The 16608-nt window shown below is 35.1% G+C and overlaps 1 protein-coding gene across 11 annotated transcripts; it reads left to right on the top strand.

Moving 5' to 3' along the window:
• The first annotated feature begins 2513 nt into the window (after positions 1-2513).
• LOC128218713 (uncharacterized) lies at positions 2514-16451 on the top strand. 11 transcript variants are annotated; one of them, XM_052926395.1, is made up of 14 exons: positions 2710-2850; positions 3641-3795; positions 5460-5699; positions 6767-6876; positions 7149-7224; positions 7613-7648; positions 9147-9284; positions 9511-9534; positions 10841-10945; positions 11318-11416; positions 12150-12245; positions 14027-14116; positions 14380-14472; positions 15680-16451. In XM_052926395.1, exons 2-14 carry the CDS (start codon positions 3741-3743, stop codon positions 15730-15732), a joined length of 1215 nt encoding a protein of 404 aa, XP_052782355.1. In that variant the 5' UTR covers positions 2710-2850; positions 3641-3740; the 3' UTR covers positions 15733-16451. The 11 variants fall into 11 exon arrangements, with proteins under 11 accessions (XP_052782356.1, XP_052782361.1, XP_052782355.1 ...); XM_052926391.1 differs by having other exon boundaries at positions 2715-2850; positions 3707-3795; XM_052926396.1 differs by lacking the exons at positions 2710-2850; positions 3641-3795 and adding an exon at positions 2514-2672.
• Positions 16452-16608: the final 157 nt, after the last annotated feature.

The following is a 16608-nucleotide window of genomic DNA, read 5'->3' as shown; positions in this document are numbered from 1 at the left end:
CGCATTTTTTCCAGATGCATATATGTGGCGACGATATTCCTTGATAGAATACTTTTTTGGGACAAGATCGCGTTAGTTAGAAAGATACTTTATGGCGAATCGAAATGAACATGGCGAACCTTCTACCAGTTAGACCGCAATAAAAGCAAACAGAAGAAATCGTTCAGTATAAGGCGAATATGCTTATCCTAAACAGTAATCCAATGACAACTACAGGGACAAACCCAGTAGTCAAAATTCAAATATAAACCCATTTAGAACTCCTCTGCCATTTTTATCGAAAACAACCTCGGATGTATATGGACGGTTTACATACTCGGTATGTTAAAGTCCGCTGCAAGTAGATCGCGTAGTAATTTAATTTAGCAGTTAAACTTAATGACTTAACTCTTGGGAATCTTAATAATGCTTGATATAAAACACTTCACTGGCAATCATTTTAAACTTAGATCAATCAATACAAGCTAAAACACTACATTTAATCAATGATATAATTAAAAAAAAATGCGAACTACTTCTACTGATGTACTGGCATACATCCGAGGTTGTTTTCGATAAAAATGGCCGAGGAGCTCCGAATGATATTAACCCTGTTAAGTTGCTCAAGGTACGGGCCAAAACGACACTGAGTAAGAAACACAAACGTACATGCACCACAAACAGACCACGCATGCTTCGACATGTCTCGATCAATAAATGACGATATTGTCGCCTTTGAACGGCCGATGGAACATAAATTCACTGAAACACACGTTCATTTGGATTTTTAAACTGGTTTAAATGTGCATAACCTCACACTTATCCCATGATGTATCCCTAAACTACCCTATTAATTCGAATAGGTAGTCAATGAAGCTACTGGTAACAATTATTGAACGTCTTTTGGTATGTCGCGATCGGGTAATTGAACCAATGACCTTCCACACCCGAAGCGAACACATAAACGTCGATACTGAAATAACTTTTTAACAACTGTGCTATCGTTAACAAACAAAACGACAATACTGAATATTTCGTAAAAATAGTATAAGAAGGTAAAAAACAGTTATTGAAGATATAACTCCTAACCAAATAAGCAAATGACCAACGACAATAACAAACTATTTCGTAAACACAAACAATGCGACCATATCTAAAATTCAGCCCATGACCAATATACGTACGCGATCAATAACAGACATCACGCTTGCAGAAAAATGTCACCAGAAGCACACATTTTGGTTGCCGTCGAATAGTCCTCGTTTATAAAATCAGTCGGAAACATCGCTGTTTGAACAGTAGTGCGAAGTTAGGACTCACAAACCGGTTTTATCCCCAGCTCTGTGGTTCCGTCAACCGCCTTATGTTGTGTAACGATTATTGATATTGACGCCAAATTTGTGTGTTTCTTTTATTTTCTTCTGTTGTGGTATGGGAACGTTATCTTTCGAGGCATTATCATAGTTATATATATATATATGTTTCTGACGCTAGGTTTGTTTTGCTTTATCTTTGTTGAAAAGTACCATAACACGATAGACATTTACTTTGCTGATGAAATGCGCTGCATTAGTGACAAAATATGATCGATATTTCCCGAATGAAATGCACTTTGTCAGTGACATAATATGATCGACATTTCCCGAATGAAATGCACTTTGTCACTTTGTCAGTGACATAATATGATCGACATTTCCCAAATGAAATGCACTTTGTCAGTGGAAGAATATGATAGACATTTCCCGAATGAAATGCACTTTGTCAGTGGCATAATATGATAGACATTTCCCGAATGAAATGCACTTTGTCAGTGACATAATATGATAGACATTTCCCGAATGAAATGCACTGAGTCAGTGACATAATATGATCGACATTTCCAGAATAAAATGCACTCTGTGGCAAAATATTATCCACATTTTCCTAATGAGTTGCACTGAGTCAGTGACATAAAATGATCGACATTTCCTTAATGAAATGCGCTAAATAAGTGTCATAATATGCTCGACATTTTCCTTATGAGTTGCACAAATTTAGTGGCAAAATATGATCGACATTTCCATAATGAAATGCATTGTTTTAGTATCGACATTTCTCTAATGAAATGCGCCGTGTCAGTGATAATACAAGATCGACAATTCACTAATGAAATATTTTTTGCTAGTAAAATACAAGTCAGTATGCACTTTGTAGTAAAATATTAACCATCAATATCGAAATCAAATTAATTTTTCATAAACACTACCATTATATGGCATGCTTCAAATTTATCTTAAGACATTCGATAGGTTAAGTGATGATTATATCTCGGAGCAATCTTGAACGAATATGAGAACGTCCCTATCATCTGTTTGTTTTGCTACTATCTATATTAATCTTGCATTGAAATTAAAGAAAAACATAGAAATGATACAATGAAAAACCCAATACTTGTTGACACATAAAGCCTTCATTGCTCAGTGTTTCATGTGCCAACTTCATTTGTATGGAGTTGAATTGCTCTTTTAAAGCCACATTGTAGTACGTGTAATGATAAGGGCTATTCTGACTTCTTGTTTACTAATGTGACGACGTGATAAAATAGCATTGTTTAAAATGTTAAATGGATGCCATAAAAGTGTTTTGTGATTCTTGTCCACCTGTGTGAATGGATTCGCCAACTGTAGCCAAGAACTCCCCAAATATTAAGCAAGGTATTTCGTTATTCACTTATTTATATGTTGTGTTTAATGTTAATTGCGAAGGATTATTTGTGATTCGCATGATTATTTTGCAATTAAGAGTTAAGGATATTAATTTTCGAATAGCAATTAATGTACAGATTCATATTCAATTTATCGTTGTCACTGTTTCTATTGACGATTTATTTCGGTATGCTTTTCTTTTCAATACATAAGTCTGTAATACAAATTAATTGTTTTCAAGGAAGCTGTTCTTAAAATATTGCTGAAATACAAAACTAAGAGCATATGAACAAAATTCAGATGTGCACAGGTTTGTGAAAAGAGAAACGTAAATCTTTGTCACTAAACGAACATAAAAGTACTACTTAAAATGAATGCATTGTTATCCATTGAAAAAAACATGAAGAAAGTTCATTGATTATTGTTTAAATAACTGTGATCTTCAGATTCCATTTACATTTAGATTTATTGATGTTTACCAATCAACGATTGTTAAAACTACATTAACAGAAGCGAAATCAATATTTAGACATTTCGATGCCTATTCTGCTTTGTTATTTGATCATTAAGTTAATGCCGAATGTTTTGTACTTTATCTTTATTGTCAAATAATGTTCAAATGCTAATAGGATGGCTTTCTTTTCAAACACTCTTCTTTGTTAAAATTAATCTGATCAAGTGCGCTTAAAATTTGCTACTCAATTTTCTGTTTAAATGTACGCATAAAGGAGCAATAGATAATTTTATAGTCTATATTTTGGTTCCATTTTAATTATTCTTTCTATCGTTTTCAATGCAAGTATTTAGTCTAATTGTCAACAGCACAAACGTGAAGTTATTTCTGATTCCATATTTATTGTGACAATGAGCACATGGTTTCTAATTTTAAATGACAATAAGAAATAAGCAATCTCGTATAGAAGATATTTTTATAGGCAACTTACACTCATGTTTTCATTCGAGTTTTTTTTTTAAAGAGACTACTATAAGTGAAGCGGTTCGTGTATTCTGACAATAAGTAACCTTCATTAATGTTGAATTAGTACAAGGAACTTGCATCAGGTGGTGTTCCTCATTATGTACGAGTCTCGGGAGTTGACGTCTGTATTGGAGGACTTTCCAGCAATTCCAGGTTAGTATCATAGGCTTCCCACGTCGAAAGGGGTAAAAGTAACAACATTATTATATGGAAAGATGGATCTCTTTCACTTTCGTCCTTCTACGTGTGCCTTTCTTTTTGACATCATTATATTCGTATATGAATAATTGAAGTATTAATTTTCACATGCATTGTCGACAATCGCAAGTAATTTTACTTATATCTACTTAAATTTTGTAAGGAAAAACAAACTATTTGACATGACTGTCTTGTGACAAAATACAAACACAACTGTTTATTCAATGTGTGTTTTCTTCGTCTTCAAATTGTATAGATTTATCAGTATACACGACATCAACTTTTAATATACGTATAATATTTGTAATGCCTCTCTGCAATTTCGTGTTTGAAAGTGTTTGAGTTGTCTTAGAGCATAACTATCACTTCCTCCCTGGACAAATTTTGAAAAACGCATTCATATGAATAAATAAATACGTTAGTATGTGCGAGAAAGCCAAATACTTTACAGATTTGCATTACCTACATGCCTATATGAATGGGTAAATACAGTATTTCTTTAGGTCTTACGAAAGTGTCAGCAATCTACCGTTAATAGCTTGAAAGTGCTGTATATTTTTGTGTGTATTAACTTACGTATATAGTAGACAATTCTGTATTTACAAAGAGCTATTCAAATCGGATTCGTTAAAACCATCATATGGCCATATCAGCTTGCCTTTGGTGATTATCTTGGAAAAATGATTGATGTAGTAACTAGGTAATTGGTGCCAATCAATTAATAAGGATAATTATATTATCCCCAGCCAACCAACATTATAAGTCTAAATTAGGTATACAGCCATCTTTGCTGAATATCAAGTAAAATAAAATGGATTACCAGTTTCAAACCTAATTTCTAACTACATATGAGACCATTTCTCGTGCATTTAACTATTGTCCATCAATGTTTATGTAGCACATGGCAGAACCATTTAGTTATTTTCTATCAGTTTCTTATAAAAGCCAATGTAAAATAAATAAAAATGACAAAGCACAAAAACATTCTTGTTATACAAATTAACCATTGAACAGGGTAGATATACACCTAATAGTTGTATAGAGGATGTCAAATATACTTGATTGTTTAAATATCTCACAGTCAATGATATCTCCAAATTTTATCAGGGTCTGTGTGGCCATATTATCAAATATCCAACACTTAATGAATAATAAATATGTAAATGACTGATTTTAAAAGGTCCGAGTAAACAGTAATCCAGACGTATTTGTAGTATTCAAATACAAGCTATTGAACAACTCTTTAAAACATTATTTTTCAAAGCTATCTTCAAGTAATTAAGATGTAATAGTGAAAAGATATACCGGTTTAATTAGGCATTAGTTTTTGGAGTGATTGTTCAACATTCTTAACATATAACGCGAACACAATGTGAGTTATCAAATGGAAGAAGAGGAAAGGAAAGGAGCTGTGGTGTGGTGGTGAAGTTAAGGTTAATGTATGAAATAGACATAATGTGTGTAATTCGGAAATTCAGAGTTCGAGATATAACCGCTAATTTTTAATAAAGCATCGATGCCACATACAAAGGCGATTCGGAGATTTAACCGTCCGCGAGTGGGTATAAACGGGCCACAGGGTCGCTATGTTATACGTCTAAGTGGTTCTGATATACCAGAGTTCCTGACCAAGCCGGATACCCCGGAAAGGGAAAGCCAACGACCGACGACGTTCAAGATCAAGGGTAACCTCGCTCCACTGAAACCGTTGACCACCCACTTTCGTAAACTAAGACGCGGGGCGCGATCCAGAGGAAGGATGAAGATGGTAAACATCGAGTTCAAGAGTATGGACACGGATAGATCAGATGATAGTAAAGAACACCTTCCACCATTCACAACCACGCTGACATTTACAGGTGCATCTTTTGCATTTGATTTGTTTTCAGACATAGGTCGCATTGGGCTGTGCTAGTTAATTCAGCATTAGTGTGCGAGTTGATTAATTAACGGGCATTTACAGTAAATGACGTCAAAGATGTACAGCCATTATATTGAGTTCAGCAGGACATGTTCAATGTGGAATGTACATGCAACGTTTTAATGCAACTAATCATACAGTTAAAATGTTGGAACATTGCCATGTAAGTCATGCAGTTGCGTGTGACTTTTTTTGTGATTTAACATACACGTTAAGCTGTGGTCTTCTCTTTATTGATAGTCTACTGTCATGATGCCACTGGCCGTATGTGGGACTAGTAACGATCAACAATGGTGCACGATAATAAATTAAATGTGTTAGTACTGCAATCGAAATGGATAGTTGAGCACATGTTTATTTTATCATAAGTAAGGAATTATATTCATCAATAAGTTGTGCTAAATGAATAATTTTGAAGCAGATGCGCAAGTGTTTATTATTTGACAACTTTGAGTAACATCGGTCTACTACATACTGTTCCTCCGTGATGCCTTCATGCACTGCCCCTTATGTATCTGTGTGTCTGTTATTTGTAGTGTCCCACTCAACATTAAACGAACCGTACAGGAACCCTACAGGAATAATCTACAATAAATGCACATTTCATCTGTGAAGATAGTATGAGTTCTTTTATAAAACACAAACTCAAAACGTACCGAAAAACCCTCGAGCAAAAGCATGAACGTTAGTTTATAAATGTATATTACAGAACAAATTTTTGCATTTTATTCTCTGCTAAATTACTGACACAACATAGTCACCCTATTCCAAACTTTCTCATTTTTTACCATGTTTAAGTTGCAGTTTTCCCACATACCTCATTTAAACAACGTATTCCGATATCAACAGTTTTTAAACTGTTTACAACGATGTGCCGTAGCAACTCCTGAGGTTGACGTTCGGTACAATAAAGAAAAACCCCCATAGGAGTTGCGTCGTTTGCCTGCATTTGAGGAAGTATGGTGCGTGTGGAATACCCTGTCAGTTCTTTGTGATCGTTTTCAGACTACCTGTGCAAGTGGTGCTTGACTTACGTTGGCCAGAGACGACAGTTTTGTTCCGCCGACTGCGCAGCACAGTTCAAACTCTGTCAACGACGTCGGGATGAGAAACAGGTTTCTATCCTTAAATACAATTGGCACCCTGTGTGTTATGACTGACCATGTCAACGCGGTTACCTGAATCTTGCTTTATTGGTGTTTTCCAAATAATCTATAAACAGGCAGTAACGAAACTATGCATTCGTGAACAGTTCTAGAGTGCAACAATTGGACATTTATATTGACATTTGAAAATAGTTTATACGTTGAGTGAGATCTCTTACAAATAGTATGTTGGAAGGTTATTACTGTTTCATTTAACTTGTGAACATCTTTATACGTTTCAGAACCTCAACATTTCGGTCGATTACTATGGTAACGTGAAGCTAAGCATCCAAGGCCTGCCCATAGCTTCAGGCGAAGGTAATATAAGTTTGGGGGGTGGTAAGATACGGTACTAATACGTGATTGTAAATCATATTGAGTCCATGAATGTCTTATATGTGTGGCCACGTGAACTAGATGCCATACAATTCGAGATTTGCTATTTTGCTATTTAGATTAAACTAACTTATCTCTGATTTATATTTTAATTGTACAACAGCTGTAAGATCATTTTCTTTTTTAAATAAGATCATTTTAGTTTGGTGTATACAGAAGCTTTGAATATTATTTTGAGTAGATATGTACATAAACCAGGTCCAAATATGAACATTTTGAAAAAAGAGTAACAATTTGATTGAATAACCAATGTTGTTAGAATGAATATGATTGATAGATTGTTATACAGAAGGAATTTTGGTTTTTCCAGAGGGTTTGACACAGCGGTCGTCAGGTGATTATGCAGGTAAGCGCTTTCATAGTGATGGCAAGTACTTTTATATTGAACAGCAGTTTACTCCTCTTTTTTATTCGAAATAAGCACCGTTACCCAGTTTATGTTTACGCTCTGTCAATAGTTAATCAATAGATAAAAGTACGTTGTCGATTATATCAGATTAACTGTTGGTCCTCATGATACTGATCGTGTGTCAACATCCTAGCTGGTCAACAACAACAAAGCCTTCTTTTAAGCCCCTTCAGCGGTAAACATGCAGCTGACCAGCGCATTAAATAAGACGTAGATTTACTCTGTTGCATTTTCTCTCGCCTGTGTGTAACATGTATGCAAGTAAATGAAAACGTACATAGATAATCAAGTTTTACCCGTATTCTTGTTAGTTTGTTGTCATTGATCATGCGAGCGCATTCTTTGAGTTACTCGTTTTGCACAGCTGATAAGCGCGGTATTTTTAACCTGTTTTTCAACGAAAACAAGGTTGTTAGAACAGGGATGTCGTATTTGGGCGACAAACATTGGTTTCCGCCAAATTGCTTAAGTGTGTGGGTATCTGATGTGGAGAGCAAGCTTGGGATTGCAATTGAGGGGGTCGGGGTCAAGGTCACTATTCTTAAATATAGAAGAACAGTTTTCGCCCAAGACATAAGTTAGAATTGATGAATAGTTATCACAGTTGATGTGTAAGTAGCTTATGTGAAGAGCAAGTTTGGTGTGGTTTTGAGGGGGTTTGGGTCAAGGTCACTGTTACAAAAACAGAAAAATGGTTTCCGCCCAACAATTTAGATTGATAGATAATTGATGGAAACAAAGCACATAAACTAACTAACTAGTGTAATTTTCAGTTACGTCTCTTTTTGATAAAAGTAAAGCTAAATGCTGTCAGTTTTTCCTCATACATGAAATGAATTTACTATAACTTCTGCCCGTATTGAAATCCTGGTTTCGTCACATTGTAGCGCTTCTAATATATTGTAAAAAATGGTTCTTTTTCAAGTCGCAGACATTCACCTTTGGACTATACTGTAGTTCATTTAGAAGCGACTAGAGGTTAACGGATTGTTTCATTTACGCTCAAATTGTAAGGAGCTTATTAAAATAAAAGCTTTTTGAGTGTTAGCCGATTGTATTTAATAGATATATTTACATAAGCGCTACATTTTATTATAATGTTTGTTATGTTATGATTGGATTTTAAAAGTGAGTTTCAAGGACTGTTAATGGAAAAACAACATAGTATTCCCGGTTGCAGGTATTTAACACTCTTTTTGCATTCAATCTATTTTAGAAATATAATATTCATAAATTTCAACAAAATGGTCCAATTTGTTTTCTCAGTTAACTGTTCAAGGGTTCATGCTTAAGTGAAACGAACATTTCTTGTATTGATCAAATATGTACGCTGGTTTATAAGTTGCAGCATAAAGAATGCATTTAACAGTATGTGATGGTTTTGTTTCCAGTGTTCCGCATTCGACATTCGTTCACTTCTTTCTGCATTATTCAGGCGGAAGAAGACGCGGAAGACGACGAAGACGATGCCGGAATTGTGCCAAGAGGCTTACGGAAGACGGCGAAGGCGACTTCTGCGATGAAACATGCGAAACCATGGAAACCGAGCGCGAAAAGAGAGAAGAATTTGTCAGTGAGTTCATGCATTTTTGACAATATTGGCACACACTATTCAATGCCATTCCAAAAAAATATTGACATGCTGGTTGTTTAATTGTACCAAACTAAAGTAACTGAATATTGAGAGGACCTTAAATAGGTAACTCTGTTTCATTTTCCTGGAAACAGTCTTCAAAAGCACCGACATCAACTCATCAAATTTAATTGTATATCCATATTAAAGACAATTTTCTTTTCAGATATATTTCAACAAAAAGAAGCAGGTATGCCTATAAATGTTTAACAGTCCCTTGTCTGTTGTAACTTATGCATCCCTTTTTTCTTTCACATACTTAATAAGGCGTAAAATATGTTTGTATCCGGTTTCCCGCCGTACCCTTTTCCCCCCGACCATAGACGTTTTTATTGTCGATATATATATATATATATGTTTCATTTGTTTGATTTTAATCTTATTAAAAATAAAAATGGTGTGTTTTTGGCTTTGGACAATGCCAGTAATGCTTATACTGAGTCGAAACCTATAATTGTTGATAACAGTAAACTGTCAAGAAACAATGGCTATTAAAAAATATTCCAAAAAATTAAATCCTACCTTACTTTAATATTTGTTGGGGGCATGGACCGGACACAAACATTTTGTTAAAGCCCCATCACACGTGCTTTTTACGATAAACGGACAAGAATATTGCTTTTGATATTTATGCACAGCAAAAATTTATGTATGTTTTTTTTAGATACTTGTAGATGTTCACGATGTTTTATTCGGTTCTAAGAACAATGGAATCTTAGTTTTAATTTTAACTTACTTCAGAGCTTTTGATCCCTTTTATCGCGATGTACACCTTTGCATTGCTACCAACTGTGTGTTATGCATGATGCCCCAGATTTCATACACATGGCTTGAACATAAGATACACTGAACAAAATTTGTTTTGGAATATAAAGTTATGTTTTTATTTAAATTGGAAACCGAATACAAAAGAGTATTTCTGTGACATATATTCACGGCATTAACATCATTGTCAGGTTTTATTCACGGGATTAAGCAAAGAATTTTCTTTTATCTGAATGCAAACTTCTGTTATTCGAGTATGGCTTCAATAACATTCAAGCCTTGAATTTGTTCAAACCAAAGGGGAAGGGCTGTAAACAATAGGGATGTGCAAATCCTGTGTGAAAAGTCATTTTATCCATCAACGATATTTGTTTGTGTTCTTCCTGCATTTGTTATACATTGAAAACAAACTTGTTTTCATTCCAAGGTCCCGATTTCTCAAAACATATACAGCCTTTCAAGCTGAAGAATATAATTTTAATTAGAATTTTTTTTATTTAATATTCATTTAACACAATCAATAGTAATTTTGGTGATATCAAAAATAACATTTCCTTTCAAAGTTCTTCATATGGGAATATAACACAAACTTTACCCAAACAAAATATTAATCCTATATTAATCCCTCCATTTCGAGAAATTGGGCCTGGTGTATAACTTTGTGTTGTTCATTGTCGACATGTGTCCCTCTCGCTTCTCTGACTCACGTATACATGCATGGCACCCAACAGCCGAACGGCGACGTATCCGGAAGTGGTTGGTAGACGCTCAGGACCAGTACACACGACAGACGGAGGGTGCTGAGTTGCTTCTCAATGGAGAACGGGCCGATCTTGGTACGCTTCCTAGGCTTGGCTTGTTAATTCAAAAAGTCTAGAATAACCTAAACTGTTAGATAAAATTTTAACTAAATGTATTCCAAACTATATAAGCAAAGAAAATGATGGAAACATTTTGATTCAGAATATATTTTGCATTCTGTAAGAGATTTAATTAATCTGAATTCATTTTATTTCTTTTAATGGAAACAAAATAGTTTGGTAACATAAGTTATATTTCCTACAGAGTATTCGAACTTTTCAACTACTTTAGTTATTTGAATTGTGTTGGGTTGCCTTCCATGTAGCCTAACTTTGGGTCTCCACCAAACACTCAGCCATTTGTGGTAAGATTTTAACAAAATGACATTTCGTTTATGCTGTCTTTAGAGGGATTAGATATAACCAGTGGCCCAGCAGCTCTTAATCCACTTCCGGTTCATAGAACCCCACTTCCTAATATAGAACCCAGCAAATCCCATGTGAAAGGTACCGGTTGTCCTAACGCTTACATTTGTCAGTAACCAACCTATAACCGTATAACTATCTACTGGCACCGCACTTGTTGCTTATACCGTTCTATACTCTGATGCACACATTTTATATATGAAAACAATGTAAGCGACACATATAAATATATATTTTTTAGAAAAAAAACCTTCGTTTTCAGCCAATGAAATTACAGACAGGCAATCATTAAGTACTAGGCTTAATCATTAAAAATTTCAACTTTCGAGGTTGTTTAAATTTCTGCCACTCATTCGTCAGATTTTGTGTCGAAAATGTAAATGTGTCAGCCAATGAGAATTGTATTCTCAGTCAAATAGGTGACCTGAAATAATATCTTAATTATTAAAAAGGGCTCGTTCGCTACGCTCATTCCGCCCATTCTTAATAATTAAGATTTCACTGAATATCATCTAACTATTACTTTTGTTGAATACTTCCTTCACAGTACTAACTGCATCTTTTTATCAAATGTAATTGAGCATGTAATGCAAAAGCTCAATAAAACCTAACTTAATAATAGAAATCTTAGACACTCAATAAATTCACATTTAATTATAGCAGCTTTAAAATCGTCGGATCTTTAAACGTGTATTAAATTTAAATTGCAAATATAAATGCATGCGATTTAGTTCCATTTGACGTTATTGAAGAATACAAAACACTTAGCTATTAAAGGGACATGACGGATTGAAACACAACATATGTTTTGTAGATGGCTTGTACGTAACAAGCGGTCCAGCGGAGTTAAACCCGCTGCCAATCATGAGAACCCCCTTACCTAGCATTGTAGAAAGTAAAAAATATAAAGGTATCGAAGGTTTTGTTGTGGACTGTGCAAATTCATCGTCGGAACCCATTCTACTCTAAGCTAAAGAATGTAATGTGGGAAAAAGGGCTAACGAAATGGCATTCGGAGCTCCTCGGCCATTTTTTCAAAAACAACCTCGGATATATGCCGGTACATCTGTTGAAGTAGTCCGTATTTTTTTTGAATAAAAGCATTAATTAAATGTAGTGTTTAAGAGTTGTATTCATTGCTCTCAGTTTAAATTGATTGCCAGTGAAGTGTATTATTGCAAACATAATTACGATTCCCAAGAGTTAAGTCATAAATTTTAACTACTAAATAAGATTACTACGCGATCTAATTGCAGCGGACTTAAACGTACCACTTTTTAAGTGTGTAAACCGTCCATATACATCCGAGGTTGTTTTTGAAAAAAGTGGCCGAGGAGTTCCTAATGACGAAATGGATGAATATTCATATTCAACCGTATATTATCGGCCATTTCCGTATCGATTGAGCAGTGTGTGTATACCACGTGTTAAATTGCGTCATAAATGCTACGTCGGAAGCAATGTTTTGCCATGAAGGAATACTTTTAACACAGATAACTTTACTATTTCTTCACCATTTTAAATGAAACACAAAGCATTCTACGCCGCTTACAGAGCCCCGCATTCGGTCTTTTATTTGAGTTTGATTGAGAGTTTAGTTTCAGAAAACACTTCGACAAACCTTTTCACAAAACCACAGATTTGACGAAGTGTTTGAGGAATCTAATCAACTTATAAAACTCTGACAACAAAACGATGGTGGGGCTCTTTAATCAACATAACCTGCCCTTTGTTTCATTTAAAATGGTGACGAAAAAGAAAAGTTATTCTTGTTTCAAGTCTTCATTTTAAGCAAAATGTTGCTTTCAGACGTAGAATATATGACGTTATTTATCACGTCCTATACACACACTGTTGAGGTGTGTCTATGGCGTCAACCAAATATTCGGATTCGAGTAAAGATTTACACAGGGTATTCTATTGAGTTAAAAGTTGTGAATAGAGTGGGTACCGAGGATGGTGTAAACTATGTTGGCTTATCAGTTGTTGGCTTCCAGTAACTCTAACATCGATCTGCAGCTTTACTTTTATTGATTTTATTTCTAACCTTATTCGTATGCATTTGCAGAGGTTTGTATTCTGTCGTAATTAATACTGTTATCATGGACTGTGTGTATACTAGTTTCAACGTGCAATCTTTTCTTTTGATATTTTATCGTCTTAACCAGTAAACCACTTAAAGCTGCACTCTCACAGATTTATTGTTTTTACATTTTTTTTTAATTTTTTTTTGTCTTAGAATGCGCACACTTTCGCGTAAATATCTGATAACCAGTGATAAAAGGCTGCTGAAAAAGATCAGATCGCAAATTTTAATATTTCCGTTCGAAAACTAATATGTTTATGGCTATTTAAAAGCGTTACTAACGGTTTAAGAAAAATGCATAAAACATCAATTTTTGAATTTAAATATAAAAATCTGCAATCTATTTTTTGTCAGAAGTCTTATGACTGGTTTACATGCATTTTTCAATCTGTGAGAGTGCAGCTTTAATGCAATAGATAACTTCTTTTTTTCATCAGTTTCAAAGTAAGAACACGCAGCCTGAATGTTTTTCTCATTTACTGGTGAAGGTTCATACACTTCTTTAATATTATTGGTATAATGGTTGTTGTCTTAACATCGGATGCTCTCTTGTTGTAAGTCGTAAATCAGTCTGTACAGTAATTTATTATAAATTTCGATCACAGACTCATTGACTCGAAGCGGCGGTCCATCCTATTCCTTCCGACGTCAGCTGGTCCATCACCCAATTTCTGAGCGCTTTCGGTTGCCTAGAGGTAGAGGTATTTTTAACTTTGATCTAGGACCCTACTCCCAGCTTTGATAATAAATTGTGTTGATATTTGTGGTGGCCTTCTGTTTCATGCAATCCCATCCTGACGCGTTGTCGGGGCTATATATTGTCAATGTATGTGTACTAAAATCCACCTGTTCGGTTTATGTATTGCATTCTAAATATTTGTAAATATTTTATTTGTCCACATGGGCCGTATGGCTAAGTGGTTATGAAACAAAACTTCGTCTATGTTCTGTTTTACAGACGAGGTAATCACAGGTGGCCCAGTGACCTTAAACCCGACTCCGCTCCGTAAAGCCGGGGCTCGTCCTCCCCGCAGCAGGGACATCGATCATGGTACGTTGCTCTTTCACAACCTCCTTTTGACCATCCCTGTTTAGTGTTTATGCCATACTTTATGTGTCTTAATTCACAGGTTTAGAGAAATTGTTAGAGCGAGTGAATTTTGGAAAATAAACTGCATTAATGCACCAATTAATTGTAACCACGGCCTTCAAAAATAGCGGGGAATGGGCCTTACCTAGGGTCCCTGGGTTGCGGGGGCATTTGGCGGGGGTTTTACCAGCAGTTCGCTCCTACAGGACGGGGATTTTACCCGGGCTTGGCTGGACCGAAAGTCAAAGTCCCCGCTATTCCCCGGATCTAGGGGTGGGGGGGGGGCGTGGTTACAATTGGCTGGTGCATAACTCGCAGCATAGGTTTAAAATAAACAAAGTAATACATACTTTGCGAATAAGGTTTTTGGTAGAGCCTGATTTTGTATGACGCCTTTTCATTGGCAATAAGTTAAGTTTAATGTCTTACTCATGGACTGTATTGTTATTAATTTCCTGTATGATTCCTTTTATTCCATCCTTGTTCAATTGCACAATATTTTCGCAAGCCAATGAATGTGTGTTATGTAGTAGATGACATGAAGAGAATTCTTAATGATTAAGAATGGGCGGAGTGAGCGTAGTTAACGAGTCCTTCTAAATCATTAAGAATTCACTTCAAGTCATCTAACTGACTTAGAATACAACCTCATTGACTGATACATTGTCAACACAAAATCTGACGCAGGTAGTGTGTATCGGATGATTGACAGCAGGCGGACCTTTAAACACCCGCGAATGTCGAAATTCTTAATGATTAAGTCTACTACCTAATGGTTGCCTATCTGTGATACCATTGGCTGAAAATGTAGGTTGTATTCTAATAGAGAGGTTTCGGAATAGTGCTTGTACGGGTACGTGTACCTGTATACTACTTTCTGTGCACTACGTCATCAAGATATGCGCTCATTCTTCTAGTTTAGAATTACATGAACGATAAAACGAGGAAAGCAGTGATTTATACAAGTATGAGTGATCCTACATGCACAAGTTTAAAGTGAAAATTACAACTGCAACTTTTACATGTAGCTTTACCTGCGCGTCGTGTTTGGCAACCTCTCGAAATTCAGAGCATATGTCCATCTAAAACCAAAATGACTTATCGGCCTTTCTAGTTCATGTACGTATATTTATATTTGGCTATCAACATTTATTGTAATTTATTGCAGATAAAAGACAACTAAGGGTAGACTTACAGTGGATCCCGAAGTTTCACACCTGAAGGGGACTTCGCAAGTCGAACTATGTGCAATCAAAATATTACATGGGACACGTTGTTGTTGAACTATGTGCTCATTGATGAGAACCATGGTGCTGTGGAATTCCTTTGTCGGAAACATTATCCTGTTGTTTGCTGCTATTTTGATTACTTTCATCCGTTCATGTGTGTATAGCAAATGGATATATCGGTTGATATGTGTTGATTTACAAATGAAATTGTGAAAAAGTATGTTATATGATTATAAAGCGCGTTTTGTGACGTACATGTTCATGTATACAAAGTGCAAGTAGGCCATGACTTTATAAATACTATATCACAATTTTAAATTTGCTTTGTATATTTATGATGCTCGGACCAATTTCAATAGTGTATATTTTTTTAACGTGTTCGCTAAATACATGTAAATATGAAAATCGAATTCGAAACACACAACATTAACTTATCTTTGTAAACTTAATGAGGTACTTATTAATTACTTTTCATATGTATATATGTGAGTTTTCTATGTATAATTGCAAAGTCATGTTACTTCTCTTTTTTTATACAATGTTTATATGTCCGTAAAAGAAGTCCCTTCAACTAGTAAAAAAACCCACATAAATGGTTCCATTAAATAGAACTAAATACATAAACATTTGATGAATTTGGTGAAATTGTATTTGTATAATAATAAAGGCAATTGGTTAAATTTTGTGTACATATTGTTTAAATTATATCAATAAAACATTTGTAGATAAAAAAATTCCGTTAGACGTTTTCATAAATCAAGGGTATTCTGTATTGTGTGGATAAAGTGTATTTCGTTTGTTAGTACGCCAAATCCGTTCAACACGGTAGCCTATTTTAGATGGCGTTTATTGATCACAGTCACTTGGA

Source organism: Mya arenaria, chromosome 15, assembly GCF_026914265.1.
Source record: "Mya arenaria isolate MELC-2E11 chromosome 15, ASM2691426v1".
Lineage (NCBI taxonomy): Eukaryota > Metazoa > Mollusca > Bivalvia > Myida > Myidae > Mya > Mya arenaria.
This window is presented reverse-complemented; position numbering and strand designations above follow the sequence as displayed.

Bases quoted from the DNA above. Each gene is read 5' to 3' on its own strand.
- LOC128218713 (XM_052926391.1), top strand. From the start codon at position 2,741: ATGATTATTTTGCAATTAAGAGTTAAGGATATTAATTTTCGAATAGCA. The intron at 2,851-3,706 runs GTATGCTTTTCT...ATGTTGAATTAG, and splicing joins TCTATTGACGATTTATTTCG to TACAAGGAACTTGCATCAGG. The intron at 11,417-12,149 runs GTACCGGTTGTC...TATGTTTTGTAG, and splicing joins CAGCAAATCCCATGTGAAAG to ATGGCTTGTACGTAACAAGC.